Raw genomic sequence first — 19191 nt, forward strand, 5'->3', positions numbered from 1 at the left:
CTTGGCGAATAGCCCACGATGTACAGGTCGCGACGCATGGATTGCGACGAACAGGACCACTGTGAACAGGTTCACGGCAAAGGATACACAGGCGTACAGGTTTTGCATCACGTTCTTGGAGGAGACGGCATGGCGGAACCGGAGCTCGCTGACGACGCAGCCCGAGTCTCGCTTTTCCCTTCATGACGCATAGATTGCGATGAACAAGGCCACGGTGGACAGGTTTTGTGTCACACTCTTGGAGGGGACGGTGCGGCGGAACCGGAGCTCGCCGACAACGCAGCCCCCCGCCTTTCCCATCACAACGTACAGATCCTTGGTGGAACCAATATCCGCAACGACGGGTCTAAGACCGGTTCTTCCTTTAGGGGGCCCGCGTCCCCGACGAACAGGTCAATGGCGTACAGATCCATCACTGAACCAAAGATTGCAACGACGCTGTCCAAGACCGGTCCCTCCTTCGAGAGGCGCACCCACTATGGCGGACAGGTCCTTAGTGTACAGGTCCATGGCATCGCCGGCGCACAGGTCACTCTTTCGCGTAGTACCAGCCCAAGGCGACGCGGCCTTTGCGACACCACTTTCCACGGCCCTATGAGGCGGCGCCTTTGCCTTGGCAGACCGCCAAATACTTGGCGTCTAGCCAAGATGAGGCGCCAACCACCCCGACCACGCCAATGTGAGCGCGTGTCAGTTTATTTTTACACTGATGCCGGTCTCCCCAAACCGTTACTCCCGCAAGGCGTAGCCCCTTGAACACCCCGATGAAGCAACAGGTCATCAAGAAGTCTGAGCTGACCGCGACCCATGCTACCCCAACACCAACTACTCCAACACCGCCTAGACCGACGAGGCACGACGGCGAGGGCGGGCGCGGCCACCGCTAAGGCCATGCCACTTGCGGTGCGTGTACCGACGAGGACACGGGCTCTGCCGCTACCCACACACACATCACCATCATCATGCATGGAGGACGAGAAGCGAAGACGACGAAGACGACCACATAGCTTAATCGGAGGTATCTCGCAGAGCAACCCGCAGGAGTAATTAACCGGGAGCCTTCCGAGGCCCCGGGAACCAGGAGACCGCAATCGCCATAGTCAGGCTGGCTGCGCTAGTAGGCCACAGAGCGCACTTTTTCTTTACGGGATCTTGTACTTTTGTTTCTCCAATGAGATTAATGAAATCCTTGTTTCCCGCATCCTTTTCATTGTGTACTCAGTACACTGGCACGCCCGCAATTTTTCATTTCCCCTGGCGCGTAGAGAGATAGTAACACGACAACCATCATTGTTTGTTATTATTTTTCGTGTCAAACAAGGATTACAAGAAGGCGCGCGAGGAGAAGGACCTGCAGGAGTTTCTTGCAAAATTCAAGAAAGATCGCCAAGGCAACATCACTCCGATTGAAGAAATCAAGTTCCCTCCTCTTCAAACTGAACAGGTTAAGCCTTCTGTAAGTACTGCCTTTTCTCCTGAGCAGTGGGCTGCGATTGAAAGTCGTATTGCTGAAGGTAACAATCTAGTCTATCAAAATTTTGTAGAAAATACTAATGCTCAGAAGAATATATCTCAATCGTCTAGTGGTAATAATGGTGTAGCTGCTAGTGTGCAAAACCCTAATCTGACTTTACCTATTGCATCGGCGCCTCTCGTGCCGATGACTTATTATCCTACCAAAACAAATCAGATTGTGGCTACACCCATTAATCCTATTACGAGCATGACAGGTTCGGTGGCAACGCCGAACCAAACTCTACCCACAGCTACAACCACTCGACCACTACCAAATTATGGGTCGAGATACATGCCACAATTCCTACCTACAGCTAGTAACCATACTCTTCCTATATCACTGCCACAAGCTTCATTGTCCACTACGGATGATGGTCTAGCTAATCTTAGAGAGGAGATGGCTAAGATGCTTAGAGAGAATTTTGGAGTTGAGTTACCTCGGAATCGGATTTACCAAAAGCCGTACCCTGAGTACTTTGATGCCATCCAGTGCCCTCCGGGATATAAGATTCCAGATTTTGTTAAGTTCAATGGAGAGGGCACAAAAACCACATGGGAGCATGTTAGTCAATACTTACCACAACTAGGTGAAGCAGGCTCACTAAATGAGTTGAAAGTGCGTTTGTTTCCTTTATCTTTAACTGGTACTGCATTTTCATGGTTTTCTTCTTTACCACATGGTTCCATTCGGGTTTGGTCACAGCTAGAGCAAAAATTTCATGATCACTTTTATAGCGGCAACAATGAACTCAAGTTATCACATCTAACATCGGTTAAACAGAAGCATGATGAATCGGTCTCCGATTACGTCAAGAGATTCAGAGAAACAAAAAACCGGTGTTTTAGTTTGGTGATAACCGAGAGAGACTTGGCAGACCTAGTGCTGAGTGGTTTGAGAACTCCCATTAGAGAAAAGCTAGACGGTTATGAGTTCTTAAATATCAACCAAGTCTTACAAAGGGCTTTGGCTCAGGAAAGCCGAAGCAAAGATCTCAAAGAAGTGCATAGATACAAAGCCGATCGTCCAAAGATGAATATGGTGGAATATGATAGTGATCACTCGGACGATGAGGGTGATGTTTTTGCTACTGAATTTGTTTGGCCATGTAAGTCCAAACCCTTTACTTGCAATGATCTGAAACCGATTCATAAGAATCGTGATGAAGAGATGAAGTTTACTTTTAACATTGCCAAGTGTGATAGAATATTTGATGCTTTGCTGCAGGCTAAGATTATTAGAATATCTCATACTTTACCGCCGTTTGAAGAGCTAAAACGGCGTGCTTATTGCAAGTATCATAATTGTTTTTCTCATGCTACTAATGATTGCAATGTTTTTCGACGACAGATACAATCGGCCATTAATGACGGACGATTGAACTTTTCTGAGATGCAAGTTGATAAACAGCCTTTTCCAATGAATACCATGGATTTGGAGGGGAAGAAGCTACTCATTCGGCCGGAGGTAGCCGAATCTCCTAATAAAGCTAATGTCATTGTTGGTGAGCCCAGGAAAGACAAGGAGGACAACAAGGTCTTGGGGAGACAGGTTGTGCTTGGTAAGCAACCCGATGGCAAGGAAGTGATCAAAATCATCATCAAGAATCCTACACTCGGGGCAACTGCAAGTGCAAGAAAATGCTCATGTGAGATTTGTCAAGCCCAAGAGTCCAGAAATTGGCAAGTGGAAAAGGAATGAAGTTAAAGTACAGCGCAAGCGGATCAAGCCAACTTTTGATATGTTGTTGTCCAAGTACACCAACCAGTCGGCCAGTTCTAGCTTTAATCAGCCGACTCATCTGAAGCGACCAAGGTCACCATCAGCTGATATGTTCAGTCAGTATATGAAACCGAGTGGACCAAGGGTGCCGCTTCCAGAAGAGCATACGCAATCTGTTTGGGATCGACTTAACTATTCATATAGAGGCCGACTGAACATCGGTAACTATCGGTCGGCTGGTCAAAACATGCGACCGGATGGAAATTATCCGAGTGTAAGAATGCACCCAGGTGGAAGCTATCCGAGTGAAAAAATGTGGACGAGTAGATTCCATCCGACTGAATTCCATCCGAGTGATATTCATCCGAGTGGATTCCATCAGAGTAAAAAGGTGCGCCTGAGTGGAAATTTCATGCATCTGAAAAGTCGAAAAGAATGGCGTGTTAAATCACCAAGTGTTGCAGCAGTTGAGCCGGGAAAAGGCAAGGAGAAAATGGATGCCGACTCACTTATCTTGGGCACCGAAACATTCGCCATACAGCAGCCGATTGTGCATAGCAATCCGACTGAGCCGATACTTGCTATCGCGCCAAAGCACTCGGCTAATGACCATGAAGCAAGCACCAGCCGAGGAAAAACGAGAGATCCTAAATACACTCAGCCAAAGTTGTGTCCTCCAGGGCTAACAAAGACACAAAAGAGGAAACTACAGAGGTTAAGGAGTCAAGAGATGGCAGAACAGGAGGCCGAGAAACAAAGGGATAAGTTGTTCAATGACACTCGACCCATGGTTCCACCAAAACAAGTGTGGGGGCCTAAACAAATACAAGATACAGCAGCTTCTACATCTATCACAGCAATACCTACATCACCAAAGGAGGACGATGCAACAGATATGACATCGTCTGCAACACTTCTTACTTATCCATCACTCGGACAAATTTTAGAATCAGTGGATGCACTCGAGGAGGAGGCTGATATGTTGGACTATGAGTCTACGCCGGTTCATGAAGGTATGGATATCAATATGGTGTACTACTTACCTGCTGAGTTTCGTGTTGTAGATGAAGAAGGGGAGGTGGCTCAGCTGGATTTTGGCCCTAAAAACGCAATATTCGAGAAGCCAAAAGAACCAGTAACGCATCTTAAACCATTATATCTCAGAGGTCATATCAATGGGTCACCGCTCACTCGGATGCTTGTTGATGGTGGTGCTGTGGTAAATCTTATGCCCTATTCGGTCTTCAAGAGATTGGGTTTGCCTGATGAAGAATTGATCAAGACCAATATGGTGCTCAATGGATTTGAAGGCAAAGAGAAAACTGAAGCCAAAGGTGTGATGTATGTGGAGCTTACAGTCGGAAGCAAAACTTTGGCTACTGCATTCTTTGTCGCTGAGGTGCAAGGTAACTACAACGTCATACTAGGCTGTGATTGGGTTCATGCAAACCAGTGCGTGCCATCCACTATGCACTAGTTTTTGATTCAATGGGTTGATGATGAAGTGGAAGTTATTCACGCGGATAACTCGGCCTGTGTTGCTTTGACCAATGCATCAGTGGATGGGCAACATCCCAATGCTACTTGCTTGACGGGACGTGACTTATCAGAATTTGATTTTCTCAGCGCAACCAAGAATGGTTTTGTGCCCGTCTCTTTAAAGCCGAGTGAATGCAATCGGCTCCAAGGTATGATATGTTTAAATGGATCCTAATTCCGAGTGGTTACAAAAATGTATTGTAAAGTATCGGTCCAATGAGAACGATATGTATGAGTCTATAGAGGAGTTGGATGAAATGGATAAACTTGGACAAGGTTTTACATCAGCCGATCCGTTAGAAAAGGTAGATATTGGAGATGGTTCAGTCACTCGACCGACATTTATAAACAAAAATTTGAAAGCCGATTGTAAGGCTAAGTTAATCGAGCTACTGAAAGAATATGTTTGTTGCTTTGCATGGGAATATCATGAGATGCCAGGGTTAAGCCGAGAGCTAGTGGAACATCGGTTGCCTATAAAGGCCGGTTTTAGACCTTATAAACAGTCGGCCAGAAAATTTAATCCGAAAACATATGACCGGATCAAGGAAGAGATCGGTCGACTGCTTGAAGCTAATTTCATTCGACCTTGTAGGTATGCCGAGTGGATTTCTAACATTGTCCCAGTAGAGAAGAAAGGATCTGGCAAGTTGAGGGTGTGCATTGATTTCAGAGATTTGAATAGGGCTACACCCAAAGATGAGTATCCTATGCCAATAGCCGATATGCTTATTAATGATGCTTCCGGACATAAGGTTATTAGCTTTCTAGATGGTAATGCCGGATACAATCAAATTTTTATGGCCGAAGAGGACATGTACAAAATGGCTTTCCGATGTCCTGGTTTCCTTGGTTTATTCGAGTGGACAGTGATGACATTCAGATTAAAAAATGCTGGCGCCACGTATCAAAGGGCTATGAATTTGATTTTTCATGATTTACTCGGTGTCATAATTGAAGTTTATATTGATGATATTGTTGTCAAATCGGATGCTTTTGAATCTCACTTGGCCGATTTGCGTTTAGCTTTTGAAAGAATGAAAAAGTATGGATTGAAAATGAATCCTTTGAAGTGTGCTTTCGGCGTGTCAGCTGGCAAGTTTTTGGGTTTCATTATTCATGAAGATGGTATAGAGATTGATCCCAAAAAGATAGAGGCTATACAGAAGGTGGAGGCTCCAACATGCAAGAGAGATATGCAAAAGTTCCTTGGCAAGGTCAATTATTTGAGAAGGTTCATAGCTAATCTATCAGGGAAAGTTGATGCATTTACTCCTATCCTTCGGTTAAAGAATGATGTTGATTTCACTTGGGGGGCAAAACAGCAAGAAGCATTTGATATGATCAAGAATTATTTGTGCACTCCTCCGGTGATGAAAGCACCCAAGCATAGGGAACCCTTCAGACTTTACATTGCAGCAGAGGAAGGAGTTATTGGTGTTGTTCTAACTCAAGAGACCGAAGGAAAAGAGCATGCCATCACTTATTTGAGCCGCCGTTTATTGGACGCAGAGACAAGGTATACATTTATTGAGAAATTATGTCTATGCTTATATTATGCTTGCACAAAACTGAGACATTATTTAATGCCAAGTGTTTGTGTAGTACCTTGTCAAACCGATGTCATTAAATACATGTTGCATAGGCCAATTCTTAGTGGTAGAATTGGCAAGTGGGCTTATGCTTTGATTGAATATGATTTGGCTTATGAATCTCTAAAATCCATGAAAGGCCAAATTGTTGCTAATTTCATTGTTGAACATCGGATTAATAACAAGCATGATGTTGATATGAACCTTGTTTCATTAGTACCATGGAGATTATACTTTGATGGTTCAGTTTGTAGCAATGGCCAAGGTGTTGGTATTGTTTATATATCTCCTCATGGTGCTGTTTTTGAAGCCTCATGCCGCTTAGAATATTTTTGCACAAACAATGAAGCCGAATATGAAGCATTGTTATTCGGCCTAGAGATGTTACTTGCTATAGGTGCTACACATATTGAGGCTTATGGTGATTCGTTACTAGTGGTGCAGCAAATATCCAAAGTCTTTTAGTGTTTGGACGAATCACTTAATGTTTATCTTGATAGATGTCTAGATATAATTTCTACTTTGGATTGCTTTAGCATTGCTCATATATCTAGACATGACAATTGGAAAGCAAATGAATTGGCACAACAAGCATCCGGATATCATGTTGATCATGGCATGTTTCATATCTCTCAAAGACTGATGTCTTGTCTTGCCAATATGGGAGAGGCCGAACCTGAACCCACTGATTCGGCCATTAACAAAAAGTCTAGTGCAGGTGACAATCCTGACTGGAGGAAGCCCATTGTTGATTACTTGTGCAATCCGAGTGAAAGGGTGGACAGGGCTGTTCGGCATATGGCTTTCAAGTATACAATGAGAGATGATGGTCTTTATCGCCGAACCGTCGATGATGTTCTTCTAAAGTGTTTGGACGAGGACCAGGCAAGAGTTGCTATGGGAGAAGTACATGAAGGTATTTGTGGCACTCACCAGTCGGCTCCCAAGATGAAATGGTTATTGCGACGTGTTGGGTTTTATTGGCCGACTATGATTAATGATTGCTTCAGATATTATAAGGGGTGTGAAGCTTGTCAAAAGTTTGGTGATATTCAATTGGCTCCAGCTGCTATGTTACATCCTATTATCAAACCGTGGCCTTTCAGAGGTTGGGGTTTAGATTTGATTGGACAAATCCATCCGTCTTCCTCAAAAGGGCATCGGTTCGTATTGGTGGCAACCGATTATTTCACTAAATGGTCTGAAGCAGTACCTCTCAAGAACATGACGCATACGGAGGTAATTCAATTCATATCCCAGCACATTATTCATAGATTCGGTATTCCTCAAAAGTTAACTACAGATCAAGGTTCATCTTTCATGTCACACCAAGTCAGAGAGTTTGCCGAATCTTATAACATAAAGTTGCTCAATTCCTCTCCATATTATGCCCAAGCTAATGGACAAGCTGAGTCTAGCAATAAAATTTTAATCAAGCTCATCAAGAAGAAGATTGAGGATAATCCAAGGAGATGGCATGACTTGTTGTCTGAGGCATTATGGGCACATAGAATCTAAAGGCATGGTGCTACGAAAGTGACTCCATATGAGCTAGTATATGGTCAGGAGGCTGTTTTACCGATGGAAGTAAATTTGAATGCTTTGAGAATAGCCAAACAAAATGATTTATCAGCAATAGACTTCTATAACTTGATGATGGACAACATTGATGAGGTTGCTGATAAACGTTTGGCTGCTTTGAATGCCATAGAGAGAGATAAGTTGAGGGTGGCAAGGGCTTACAATAAGAAAGTCAAGTTGAAGAATTTTCAAGTTGGTGATCTCGTTTGGAAAGTGATTCTGCCGATTGGTTCAAGAGATAGAAAATTCGGGAAGTGGTCTCCAAGTTGGGAAGGTCCTTTTAGAATTACAAGAGTTGTTCCCGGAAATTCATATTTGGTGGAATCAATACAAGGGGCATTGTTACCTCGAGCTCTCAATGGCAAATATTTGAAGAAGTACCACCCGAGTGTGTGGCAGGAAGCCTAAGTGGGCATTGGCCGATATATGATTATCGCCCTTAGTACAAACATGGCCGATACATAATTATCGCCCTGAGAAAAATAAATGGCCGATGGAGTGTTGATATCGTCCTTAGAACAAACACTATGCATATTATTTTTCGGCGTGCAAGCTTTGCCGAAAAACAGGGGGGCATGTGTTGACACCTGATTTTGGCAAGATACAGATTGCAATGAAGATGGTCTCGAGTGAATGAGTTTTCAGCATAAAAATATTCACGTCACCGAGTGGAGCCACTTTGATGTTTCGGTTATATTCATTCGACTTTATCTTACGGACCGAAACTATACTCCGAGTGGCATAGTTCAATGTTCCGAGTGGTTTTTGGCCAATCACGTCTTCAAGATGACCTCGGATGAAGGAGCACTCTTAAGGAATTGTCTTTGTCTCGTCGAAGCAATCGATTTTGATATATAAATCATCTCAATCCGAGTTCATATGCAAAAGTTAGAGGCAATATACTGCAGACTGAACCTCAACGGAAATATGGCGCGAGGTGCCAGACACTTGTCTGATAGGTTGCGCGAGTAATTCGGCCATCAATACGGCCTTGAATCGAAAAACCTTCAACATGGAAAAGTTTCTTCTCGTTGAGCCGATCGATTTTCATATATAATTCGTCTCAATCCAAGATCATATGAGGCCTAGAGAGACAAATCAAGATCGGGCTATGTTTTCAGTCGGAAATCCGAGTGAAAAGTTTACCATCCGAGTGAAAGTTTACGGTCGAGTGAAAGTTTACGGTCGAGTGAAATTGTACGGTCGAGTGGAAGTTTGCTAACCGGATGAACTTATTATTATCCAAGTGGAAATATAGTCATCCGAGTGAAAATATGATCATCCGAGTGAAATTTTCGTCCAGGTGAAAATATTCCGAGTGAAAAGATTACCATCGGGACGAAAACTTGCCGATTGAATAAGATAGTGCCTTCCGAGTGGAAATATAGTCATCCGAGTGGAAATATAGTCATCCGAGTGAAAGATTGTCTTCCGAGTGAAAAAGTCCAATCGGACGATCCGAGTGAAAGTATCTAATATCGAGTGGATGAGCTCAAGTCCAAGTGAAATTGAACATGTGCTCGAAAGTTTATCAAAATGACCTTGGATGAAGAAGTGTTCAATACAGAAGTTGTGCGTATCATCAAGACGGTAAATTTTGATTTTGGAGTCATCATCACCAGAGATAATATATAGCCTACAAATTCACTACGAGACTCGGATAATCCAGTCTACTGCAAAACCGAGTCCGACTGGAAGATAAAGATGACCTCGAAAAGTATTCAAGATGGCCTTATTTGAAAAAAATGATCAACATGAGAGTTGTTCGTATCGTCGAGGCGCACAAGTTTGATATTTGGGCCGTCTCGATCAGAGATCATATGCAAGCCCGGCGGCCCGCGCAAGACGGAACACAGGGTATGGGCTAGATTCAGACTGAATCCGAGTTGGAATAGAATTAGGACTCTAGGACGTGAATTGATATAATTTTTCTTGTAAGGAAAGCCTAGATGAATCCTTTACTTGTACGGAAAGTCCAGCCGCCTCTTATATATGTTGAGGGTGACGGCCGATTGAACAACACACAATCGAACAAATCAATATACTACTTTTTCATCTACATTTTATCTTTCCACCGTTTTTCTATCTCGTTCTTCGCTGTTCTTCGTGTTTGAGAGCTGCGAATCCCGAGGCTCTAGGGGCGAGCGAATCGACCTAGGGCAGCCCATAGCCGCCGCACTCCCTGACGGGGTCCTTTCCGGGGGTGTGGGGGTTTCGGGTCTGCAAAAGCGCCCGTCGACTGTCTTGCGTATCGCGCTGTCGGTCGGGTCTCCTTCGACGTGAACTGCGGTGAATCACCCCCGGCGTCGAGGGTACACGTGACGTGTTCGTGTGTCAACAACTGGATGATTGCAAAACATGACATGTCAAAATTAAAAAGTGGTTAGGAGGTCTTCTGTATAGTGCAACTACATGAGGTGTCTCCCATTTAAGCAAGTCAGCCACACACTCTGGACGGAAAACTTCCCACATAAAGTTATCAGATGGGCACCTCGTGGAGAATAGCCAGACATGGTTTGTTGGTAGGCGCCATGCCCGACAAAATTTAATCAACTCTGGAGTAGAATAGAACTGAGGCTTGCCATGACCGAATTCCGTCACAGCTGTAATCACAGCTACAAAAGCCAAAATAGAATTGATAATGTGGAAATTGATGAACTGGAACAAATGCAGCAAGTGACTTCATAGTTCAGAAGGAAAATGAAAGGATAATACAACATTTATAGCCTGAATACAATATCAGAGTGAACTAACAATGACAAACAAAGTATACACTGAGCACTATTTAGTCAGGAGAAAAATAGGCATACCATAATAATCCTTAGGCCTTTGCCCATGGTCTCCTAATACAGCCGTGACAAGTTCCATTGAAACGCTTATTCGGTTTTTCTAGAACCACAAAACAGAGGCAAAATCAAAAATCTTAAGAGAACTGCTGACAACAAAAGGCACAAAGGATAAAGTAAGCATATGCTTGTTTGTGCTTAATTCCAACAAACTAGCTCCAACAGTGAACTAAGCACCAAATCGTGTTGTAATTTAATAGCTAGGCTTTAGATTTTATATTTTGCTTATGTGAGTTTGTACTAGTTAAGAAAGATGTCAAATTAAAGAGCCATGCTGACTAAAATACAAGTGCAAAAATATATATAAGAAAATAATATTCCCCTAGTTGCACCCAAACTGTGTGCTAAAGAATTGACGTGTATCAAGTACTGAAAGGCTAACAGACACATGAACATGGAAAACAGAAGTCAACACATGAAATTCTTGACAAAACCTGCATTGGGTGTGGAATACCTCGAGACAATCATTGAATTCCGCTTGCATCTTAGGAGCTTCTCTCCCCCAAGCTTCACGAAACAAGCGACCCAAAACAAAAACGCCCACAGCAGTGTAGCTACAAGCAGAATTTTGCCTTCAGTCAAAACACAAATAGCTCAAGAATAATGCAGATAAAAGAGCAGAACGTACATATGTCCAAAGCTGTTCTTGGAATATGCACCACCATGGTTACCAGCATACATGAACAAAGACCCTGAATGCTTGAGTGTAACCTGAAGAATACAAAATATCTTAAGCAGGATAAACACTTCTTTTTTAGGCAGCAGGGTAAACACATCAAACAATCAGCATAGGCTCTAATTTTAGAACAGTTAATAAGGAAAAAATGACGAATTAGATATACCTCCATGGTAGCTAATCCATGCGACACCATCTCAATCATCCGGGTCCTTGACTGCAATCACACAGGGGAGTCACAGTACAGATTCTAGAGTTAATATCGAATTTACTGAATGGGGATAAGAGACCCCAAATGAGCCAGAACTCGCTGTGTTACTAAAATGGTCTACTGTACAGTCTGTTCATCAATATATTTTTATTAAGGACAATAAATACGTTTGTATTGATCGAACCCATCAAGGTCTCTGCAGCGCTGTTAAAGACTTACAAGGACAAAAAGAAAAAGGGGGGACATCCAATGGCTGAAAAAACAGTGGAGCGCATGCATTACTCAGAAATAAAACTCATATCACCACAGTGCGATGGAAACCAAGAAAGTGAGCAATGTTTACTGATTTAAGGAGTTAAAAAAAGAATCACTGGAAAACAGAATCTATCTATTGATCAGATTTACTGAACACAGTAATAGTAGAATCGTCACACGTTATTTTCCGAACCAACTTAGACAAACTGAGCCCAGTTCAGGTGTACCAGGAGCATTAAGGCAGCCAGTCCCATCAGCACTAGCTAATGTAACTAATTAAAGTTGGGTCGTCAAAGTAATACTTCCTCCATTCTAAAATATAGTGCGCCCGCGCTTTTCGAGATCTAACTTTGACCATTAATTTAACCAACGAGACCGACTGCGACAGGAAAAAAAATTGTATAATTGAAAACTTCTTTCGAATACGAATTCATTAATATAACTTTTGCTCCCGCCGTAATCGGTCTTGGTAGTTAAATTTACGATCAAAGTTGAAGCACGAGGATAGAGAAAGCACTATATTGTGGAATGGAGGGAGTACTGACTAACGGAAACTGTGGAACTGCTAGCAGCAAACGGCCGAGCAATTCCCCACGCCCACGGTTACTCGGGGGGCACTTTGTGCTGTGAAGCAACGAGCTAATGAGCTGTTCAACAAACACCCATATGCTGCGGGGAACCCAACCAACGAAGCACGCACCTCCTGATCGGATTCCTCGTTCTCGAACTTGGGGTAGAAGGTGGCCCGGATCCGCACCTCGGCGAAGGTGCTGCTGCTGTCTAGCGAGAACTCGTTGAGCAGAGCGGAGAGCTCGTCGCCGGCGCCGCCCTGCTCGGCCGCGTTGCGGGGCGCAGCGTCCATCTTCTCGTCGATGCCCCCGGCGGCCGTGGACGAGGGGGCGGGGGTGGGAGCGGCCGTCTGCTGCGCCTGCTTGCCCTGCGAGGAGAGTCGCGGTTAGGTTCGGGGAGCCGGAGAGGAGGAGCAGGGTCGAGAGGCGGCGTACGTGGTCGCGGCGAGGAGGCATTGCGAGGCTCCGCGGCGGAGGTGCAAGTCGAAGGGGGCAGCGGCGCCGCCGGCGCGGCGCACGGCGTGTTCCGGCGGATTTGGCAGTGGAAGGACCTTCAGTTGACTGTTTTTTTTATGGATTTTTATCAGTTTTGCCATCGGCTGTCTAACGCTACTCAGTTTTGCCATTAAATGTTTTCACTAATCAAAAATGCCACTGTTCCGTTAGACACAAACTCGGAAATGCCATTTTTCACCGTTACCGTCTGGTCAATGCACGTTGACTGGAGGTAGATGACAAAAATACCCCTGTCCCCCGTCTCTCTGTGTTGACTTGTGGGACCATTTATAAGGTGTGCATGAAAATAGAATAAAAATTGTCGTCTTGGGGCAACCTCCAGTAAAGAGCGAGCAAACCAACTGAGCTAAGGAGATGTTATGTTGCAGAAGGAGATATATCCATTATATGTTATATGAAATAATATTTCAACACATCAACGTCTCGTATATTTTCCTGTTGCTAAATAGTTGAACTTCGGTTTGAAAGTTACTATAGACAACAGATCCGCACGAGCGGCTGGCCGGCTAGAAGAAACTGTCTGGTACTAGTAGACATAAACAAATGAGGCAGACCGCCACGCCCAAATTTTTTGATGGTCACACACTAATTGACAGAAACAACACATATGACAGCACGATCACATATTATTCTATATTTCTATGAAAATTTCAGCATGGTTGCTGCCCATTTTTCTGAAAATGACACAAACACAAAGTGGTTCACAGCCATAAATAAGGTTCGAAATATCAACTTGTTGTTTTTTCAGCACACACAAATCAGGTTCACAAACATAAATAAGGTTCAATAACATCCACTTGTTGGTCGAAATATAAAGGTCCAAATTCTCAAACATGCATAAGGTTGAAAGGAAACATGTCCAGGTTCACAAGCAAAAGGTCATGATCACACAAACTTCACATATGTAGCTTCTTTTTGCTTCTTGTGTTTTTAGCAGGACTGTCTGGTGGTTCCGCATTTGCAATTCGAATATGCATGGGAGACGAAACAAATCCACTTGCAGGTCCATCGGTTGTGGTACAAACTTCATTTTGTATGTCCTTCCTTTTCCTAGTGTTCTTCACACTTGTTTTCTTCACACTTGTTTTCTTCACACTTTTCTTTAAGCTGTATAGACGTTAGTCATGCTGCAGAAAAGAATAAAAATAGATGTTGAAAATACATATAGAAAAGCACATGTTCTTTTGATGTTACCTAGCAGAACTTGCAACCATTGATAGTTCAGGGTCGCCTTCTCCTGCCACAAAAGGGGCTTCCCTAGCTTGGAGGTCAGCCTGATCTTCTCCAAATGCTGGGTCAACTGGATTTGTGCACAATCTGGCAATGTGCCCAAAGCCTCCGCATCGCTTGCACTTCCTTTTCCTGGCGCCCACGCTAGCACCTTCAGCACTAGATCTAATTCTAGTCTTCCTTGGTCTGCCTTTTGGCCTCCTCAACACTGGAGCATGTAGTTTGAAGCCAGGGTCAACAATGTCCCATTGTTGCTTGCCTACCATTGCAGGTATGTTGTCCGCATACGCAGCCTTAAATTTTGCAACGGAGTAGAACTCATGTACATATGGTTCAATTTCTGATACTGGACCTCGTAGTGAAGTAATAAAGTACAGGGCATGGATACATGGCAAACCCTTGACCTGCCATTTCCTGCAGCTACATGTTTCCTTTGCGATGTCAACAGGGTACCTCCATTCCCTATTCTCTTTGTCCACTGCAGTAATTTCTGCCTCAACATCACTGCATCTAATTACCATCATCCTCAGCCCTGAAAAGAACACAAAACATTAATTATTGAATTGAGTTGTTATGAAATTAATCAATTGAAAGAGTACAAGATATTTACCTTTGGATTTGGCATGCAGTGCCTTTATCACACTTGGTATTATGAGATGGCCAAGCCATTTTTCTAATGCTATCCTCATCCGCAGATCAAACTTCTCCATTATCATCTGCCTAATCTTGTCCAACATGTCGACAATAAGAAGAGACTTAACTTTTCTGACTTTGCTATTAAATGACTCTGCGAGGTTGTTGTTGACGTAGTCAACCTTGCATATTTCATTGAACTTGTTTCTATACCATATCTTTGTGTGGTGTTCAGCCATATATTTTTGGACACTCTTCTTAGCAAGGATCTGTTTCATATGCCAGTTGTGCTTTCTAGAGCTGAAAGTTAAGCTTGCAGCCCAAAGATTATCATCATAGACCTTGCCCTTGAATTTTTTTCGAAAATTTGCAGCAAGATGCCTCATACACTCCCTATGCTCCACTCCAGGCCACACTTGTTCTACTGCTGTCTCTAAACCTTTGCAAGCGTCAGTGTGTATGACTAGTCCTTCAGGATGCCCAATAAGCCCATGCAGATTTTGAAGAAACCAAGCCCAACTTTCAGATGATTCTGTCTCTAGCACCCCATATGCAACTGGGTAAAGCCAATTACGACCATCAATGGCACAAGCAGAAGCTAGTTGCCCTTTGAATCTCCCATTTAGTGCAGTTGAGTCTACGGCCAAGTATGGTCGACATCCATTTAAAAAGCCTTGCCAACATGCCTTGAATGAAACAAACACCCTCCTAAAGCATTTCTCCCTCACTTTTCCTTTGATCTTGTACTGCACTATTTCTTTGTCTGTTTCCACTACACTACCAGGAGAACACTTCTCCACCTCAGCCTTGAAACTATAGAGACGATGGAAGCTATCTTCCCATTTTCCACTAATCATATCCATTGCTTTGTCCTTACCACGAGATACACGCATGTATGGCACCGTGAAGTGGTACTTCTCATGGATCTTCTCTTGAAGAGCAGTAGGGCCAATATCTGGGTTCTTTCTCACCCACTCCAGCACAACATCAGCAACCCACCTGCTCTTTGCCGGCTTGAACTTCTTGTTGGGGAACGTAGTAATTTCAAAAATTTCCTACGCACACGCAAGATCATGGTGATGCATAGCAACGAGAGGGGAGAGTGTGATCTACGTACCCTTGTAGATCGACAACGGAAGCGTTTAGTTAATGTAGTCGTACGTCTCCACGGCCTGACCGATCCAAGCACCGTTACTCCGGCACCTCCGAGTTCTTGGCACACGTTCAGCTCGATGACGATCCCCGGGCTCCGATCCAGCAAAGCATCGGGGAGGAGTTCCGTCAGCACGACGGCGTGGTGACGATCTTGATGTTCTATCGTCGCAGGGCTTCGCCTAAGCACCGCTACAATATGACCGAGGTGGAATATGGTGGAGGGGGGCACCGCACACGGCTAAGGAACGATCACGAAGATCAACTTGTGTTCATGGGGTGCCCCTTGCCTCAGTATATAAAGGATGGAGGAGGAGGAGGCCGGCCAAGGCAATTGGTGCGGCCAGGATGTGGAGTCCTACTAGGACTCCAAGTCCTAGTAGGAGTCCACCAAGAGGGAAGGAAGGGAGAAGGAAGTGGAGGAGAAGGAAAGGTGGCCGGCCCCCTTTTCCCTAGTCCAATTCGGACTAGAGGGGAGGGGGGGCGCATCAGCCCCTTGGCCCTTTATCCTCTTCCCACTAAAGCCCATCAAGGCCCATTGCTTCTCCTGTAACTACCCGGTACTCCGAAAAATACCCGAATCACTCGGAACCTTTCCGATGTCCGAATATAGTCGTCCAATATATCGATCTTTACGTCTCGACCATTTCGAGACTCCTCGTCATGTCCCCGATCTCATCCGGGACTCCGAACTCCTTCGGTACATCAAAACTCATAAACTCATAATATAACTGTCATCGAATCCTTAAGCGTGCGGACCCTACGGTTCGAGAACAATGTAGACATGACCGAGACACGTCTCCGGTCAATAACCAATAGCGGGACCTGGATGCCCATATTGGCTCCTACATATTCTACGAAGATCTTTATCGGTCAGACCGCATAACAACATATGTTGTTTCCTTTGTCATCGGTATGTTACTTGCCCGAGATTCGATCGTCGGTATCTTAATACCTAATTCAATCTCGTTACCGGCAAGTCTCTTTACTCGTTCTGTAATACATCATCCCGCAACTAACTCATTAGTTGCAATGCTTGCAAGGCTTAAGTGATGTGCATTACCGAGAGGGCCCAGAGATACCTCTCCGACAATCGGAGTGACAAATCCTAATCTCGAAATACGTCAACCCAACATGTACCTTTGGAGACACCTGTAGAGCTCCTTTATAATCACCCAGTTACGTTGTGACGTTTGGTAGCACACAAAGTGTTCCTCCGGCAAACGGGAGTTGCATAATCTCATAGTCATAGGAACATGTATAAGTCATGAAGAAAGCAATAGCAACATACTAAACGATCGGGTGCTAAGCTAATGGAATGGGTCATGTCAATCACATCATTCTCCTAATGATGTGATCCCGTTAATCAAATAACAACTCTTTTGTTTATGGTTAGGAAACATAACCATCTTCGATTAACGAGCTAGTCAAGTAGAGGCATACTAGTGACACTTTGTTTGTCTATGTATTCACACAAGTATTATGTTTCCGGTTAATACAATTCTAGCATGAATAATAAACATTTATCATGATATGAGGAAATAAATAATAACTTTATTATTGCCTCTAGGGCATATTTCCTTCAGTCTCCCACTTGCACTAGAGTCAATAATCTAGTTCACATCGCCATGTGATTTAACAGCAATAGTTCACATCACCTTGTGATTAACACCCATAGTTCACATCGATATGTGATCAACACCCAAAAGGGTACTAAGGTGTGATCATGTTTTGCTTGTGAGATAATTTTAGTCAACGGGTCTGTCACATTCAGATCCGTAAGTATTTTGCAAATTTCTATGTCAACAATGCTCTGCACGGAGCTACTCTAGCTTATTGCTCCCACTTTCAATATGTATCTAGATCGAGACTTAGAGTCGTCCAGATCTGTGTCAAAACTTGCATCAACGTAACTTTCTATGACGAACCTTTTTGTCACCTCCATAATTGAGAAATATTTCCTTATTCCACTAAGGATAATTTTGACCACTGTCTAGTGATCTACTCTTAGATCACTATTGTACTCCCTTGCTTAACAGTGTAGGGTATACAATAGATCTGGTACACAGCATGGCATACTTTATAGAACCTATGGCTGAGGCATAGGGAATGACTTTCATTCTATTTCTATCTTCTGCCGTGGTCGGGCTTTGAGTCTTACTCAATTTCACACCTTGCAACACAGGCAAGAACTCTTTCTTTGACTGTTCCATTTTGAACTACTTCAAAATCTTGTCAAGGTATGTACTCATTGAAAAAACTTATCAAGCGTCTTGATCTATCTCTATAGATCTTGATGCTCAATATGTAAGCAGCTTTACCGAGGTCTTTCTTTAAAAAACTCCTTTCAAATATTCCTTTATGCTTTCCAGAAAATTATACATTATTTCCGATCAACAATATGTTGTTCACATATACTTACCAGAAATGTTGTAGTACTCCCACTCACTTTCTTGTAAATACAGGCTTCACCGTAAGTCTGTATAAAACTATATGCTTTGATCAACTTATCAAAGCGTATATTCCAACTCCGAGATGCTTGCACCAGTCCATAGATGGATCGTTGGAGCTTGCATTTTTGTTAACACCTTTAGGATTGACAAAACCTTCTGGTTGCATCATATACAACTCTTCTTTAAGAAATCCATTAAGGAATGTAGTTTTGTTTATCCATTTGCCAGATTTCATAAAATGCGGCAATTGCTAACATGATTCGGACAGACTTAAGCATATATACGAGTGAGAAAATCTCATCGTAGTCAACACCTTGAACTTGTCGAAAACCTTTTGCGACAATTCTAGCTTTGTAGATAGTAACACTACTATCAGCGTCCGTCTTCCTCTTGAAGATCCATTTATTTTCTATGTCTTGCCGATCGGGCAAATCCATCAAAGTCCATACTTTATTCTCATACATGGATCATATCTCAGATTTCATGGCCTCAAACCATTTCGCGGAATCTGGGCTCATCATCGCTTCCTCATAGTTTGCAAGTTCGTCATGGTCTAGTAACATGACTTCCAGAACAGGATTACTGTACCACTCTGGTGCGGATCTCACTCTGGTTTACCTACGAGATTCGGTAGTAACTTGATCTGAAGTTACATGATCATCATCATTAGCTTCCTCACTAATTGGTGTAGTAGTCACAGGAA

General features: G+C 43.6%; 1 protein-coding gene across 1 annotated transcript in view; it reads right to left on the minus strand.

The window, feature by feature from the left end:
• The window catches only part of LOC125516447 (tRNA ligase 1-like), a 46056-nt gene extending 33259 nt beyond the window's left edge, over positions 1–12797 (minus strand). The window contains exons 1-6 of the mRNA XM_048681885.1: positions 12636–12797; positions 11636–11686; positions 11422–11504; positions 11248–11347; positions 10758–10836; positions 10439–10562 (exon numbers count right to left, since the gene is read on the minus strand). Of these exons, the coding sequence (XP_048537842.1) occupies positions 10439–10562; positions 10758–10836; positions 11248–11347; positions 11422–11504; positions 11636–11686; positions 12636–12797 (599 nt within the window). The remainder of the gene's footprint in view (positions 1–10438; positions 10563–10757; positions 10837–11247; positions 11348–11421; positions 11505–11635; positions 11687–12635) is intronic.
• Between the last annotated feature and the right edge of the window lie 6394 nt (positions 12798–19191).

The sequence above is a fragment of the Triticum urartu genome, chromosome 6 (assembly GCF_003073215.2).
Source record: "Triticum urartu cultivar G1812 chromosome 6, Tu2.1, whole genome shotgun sequence".
Lineage (NCBI taxonomy): Eukaryota > Viridiplantae > Streptophyta > Magnoliopsida > Poales > Poaceae > Triticum > Triticum urartu.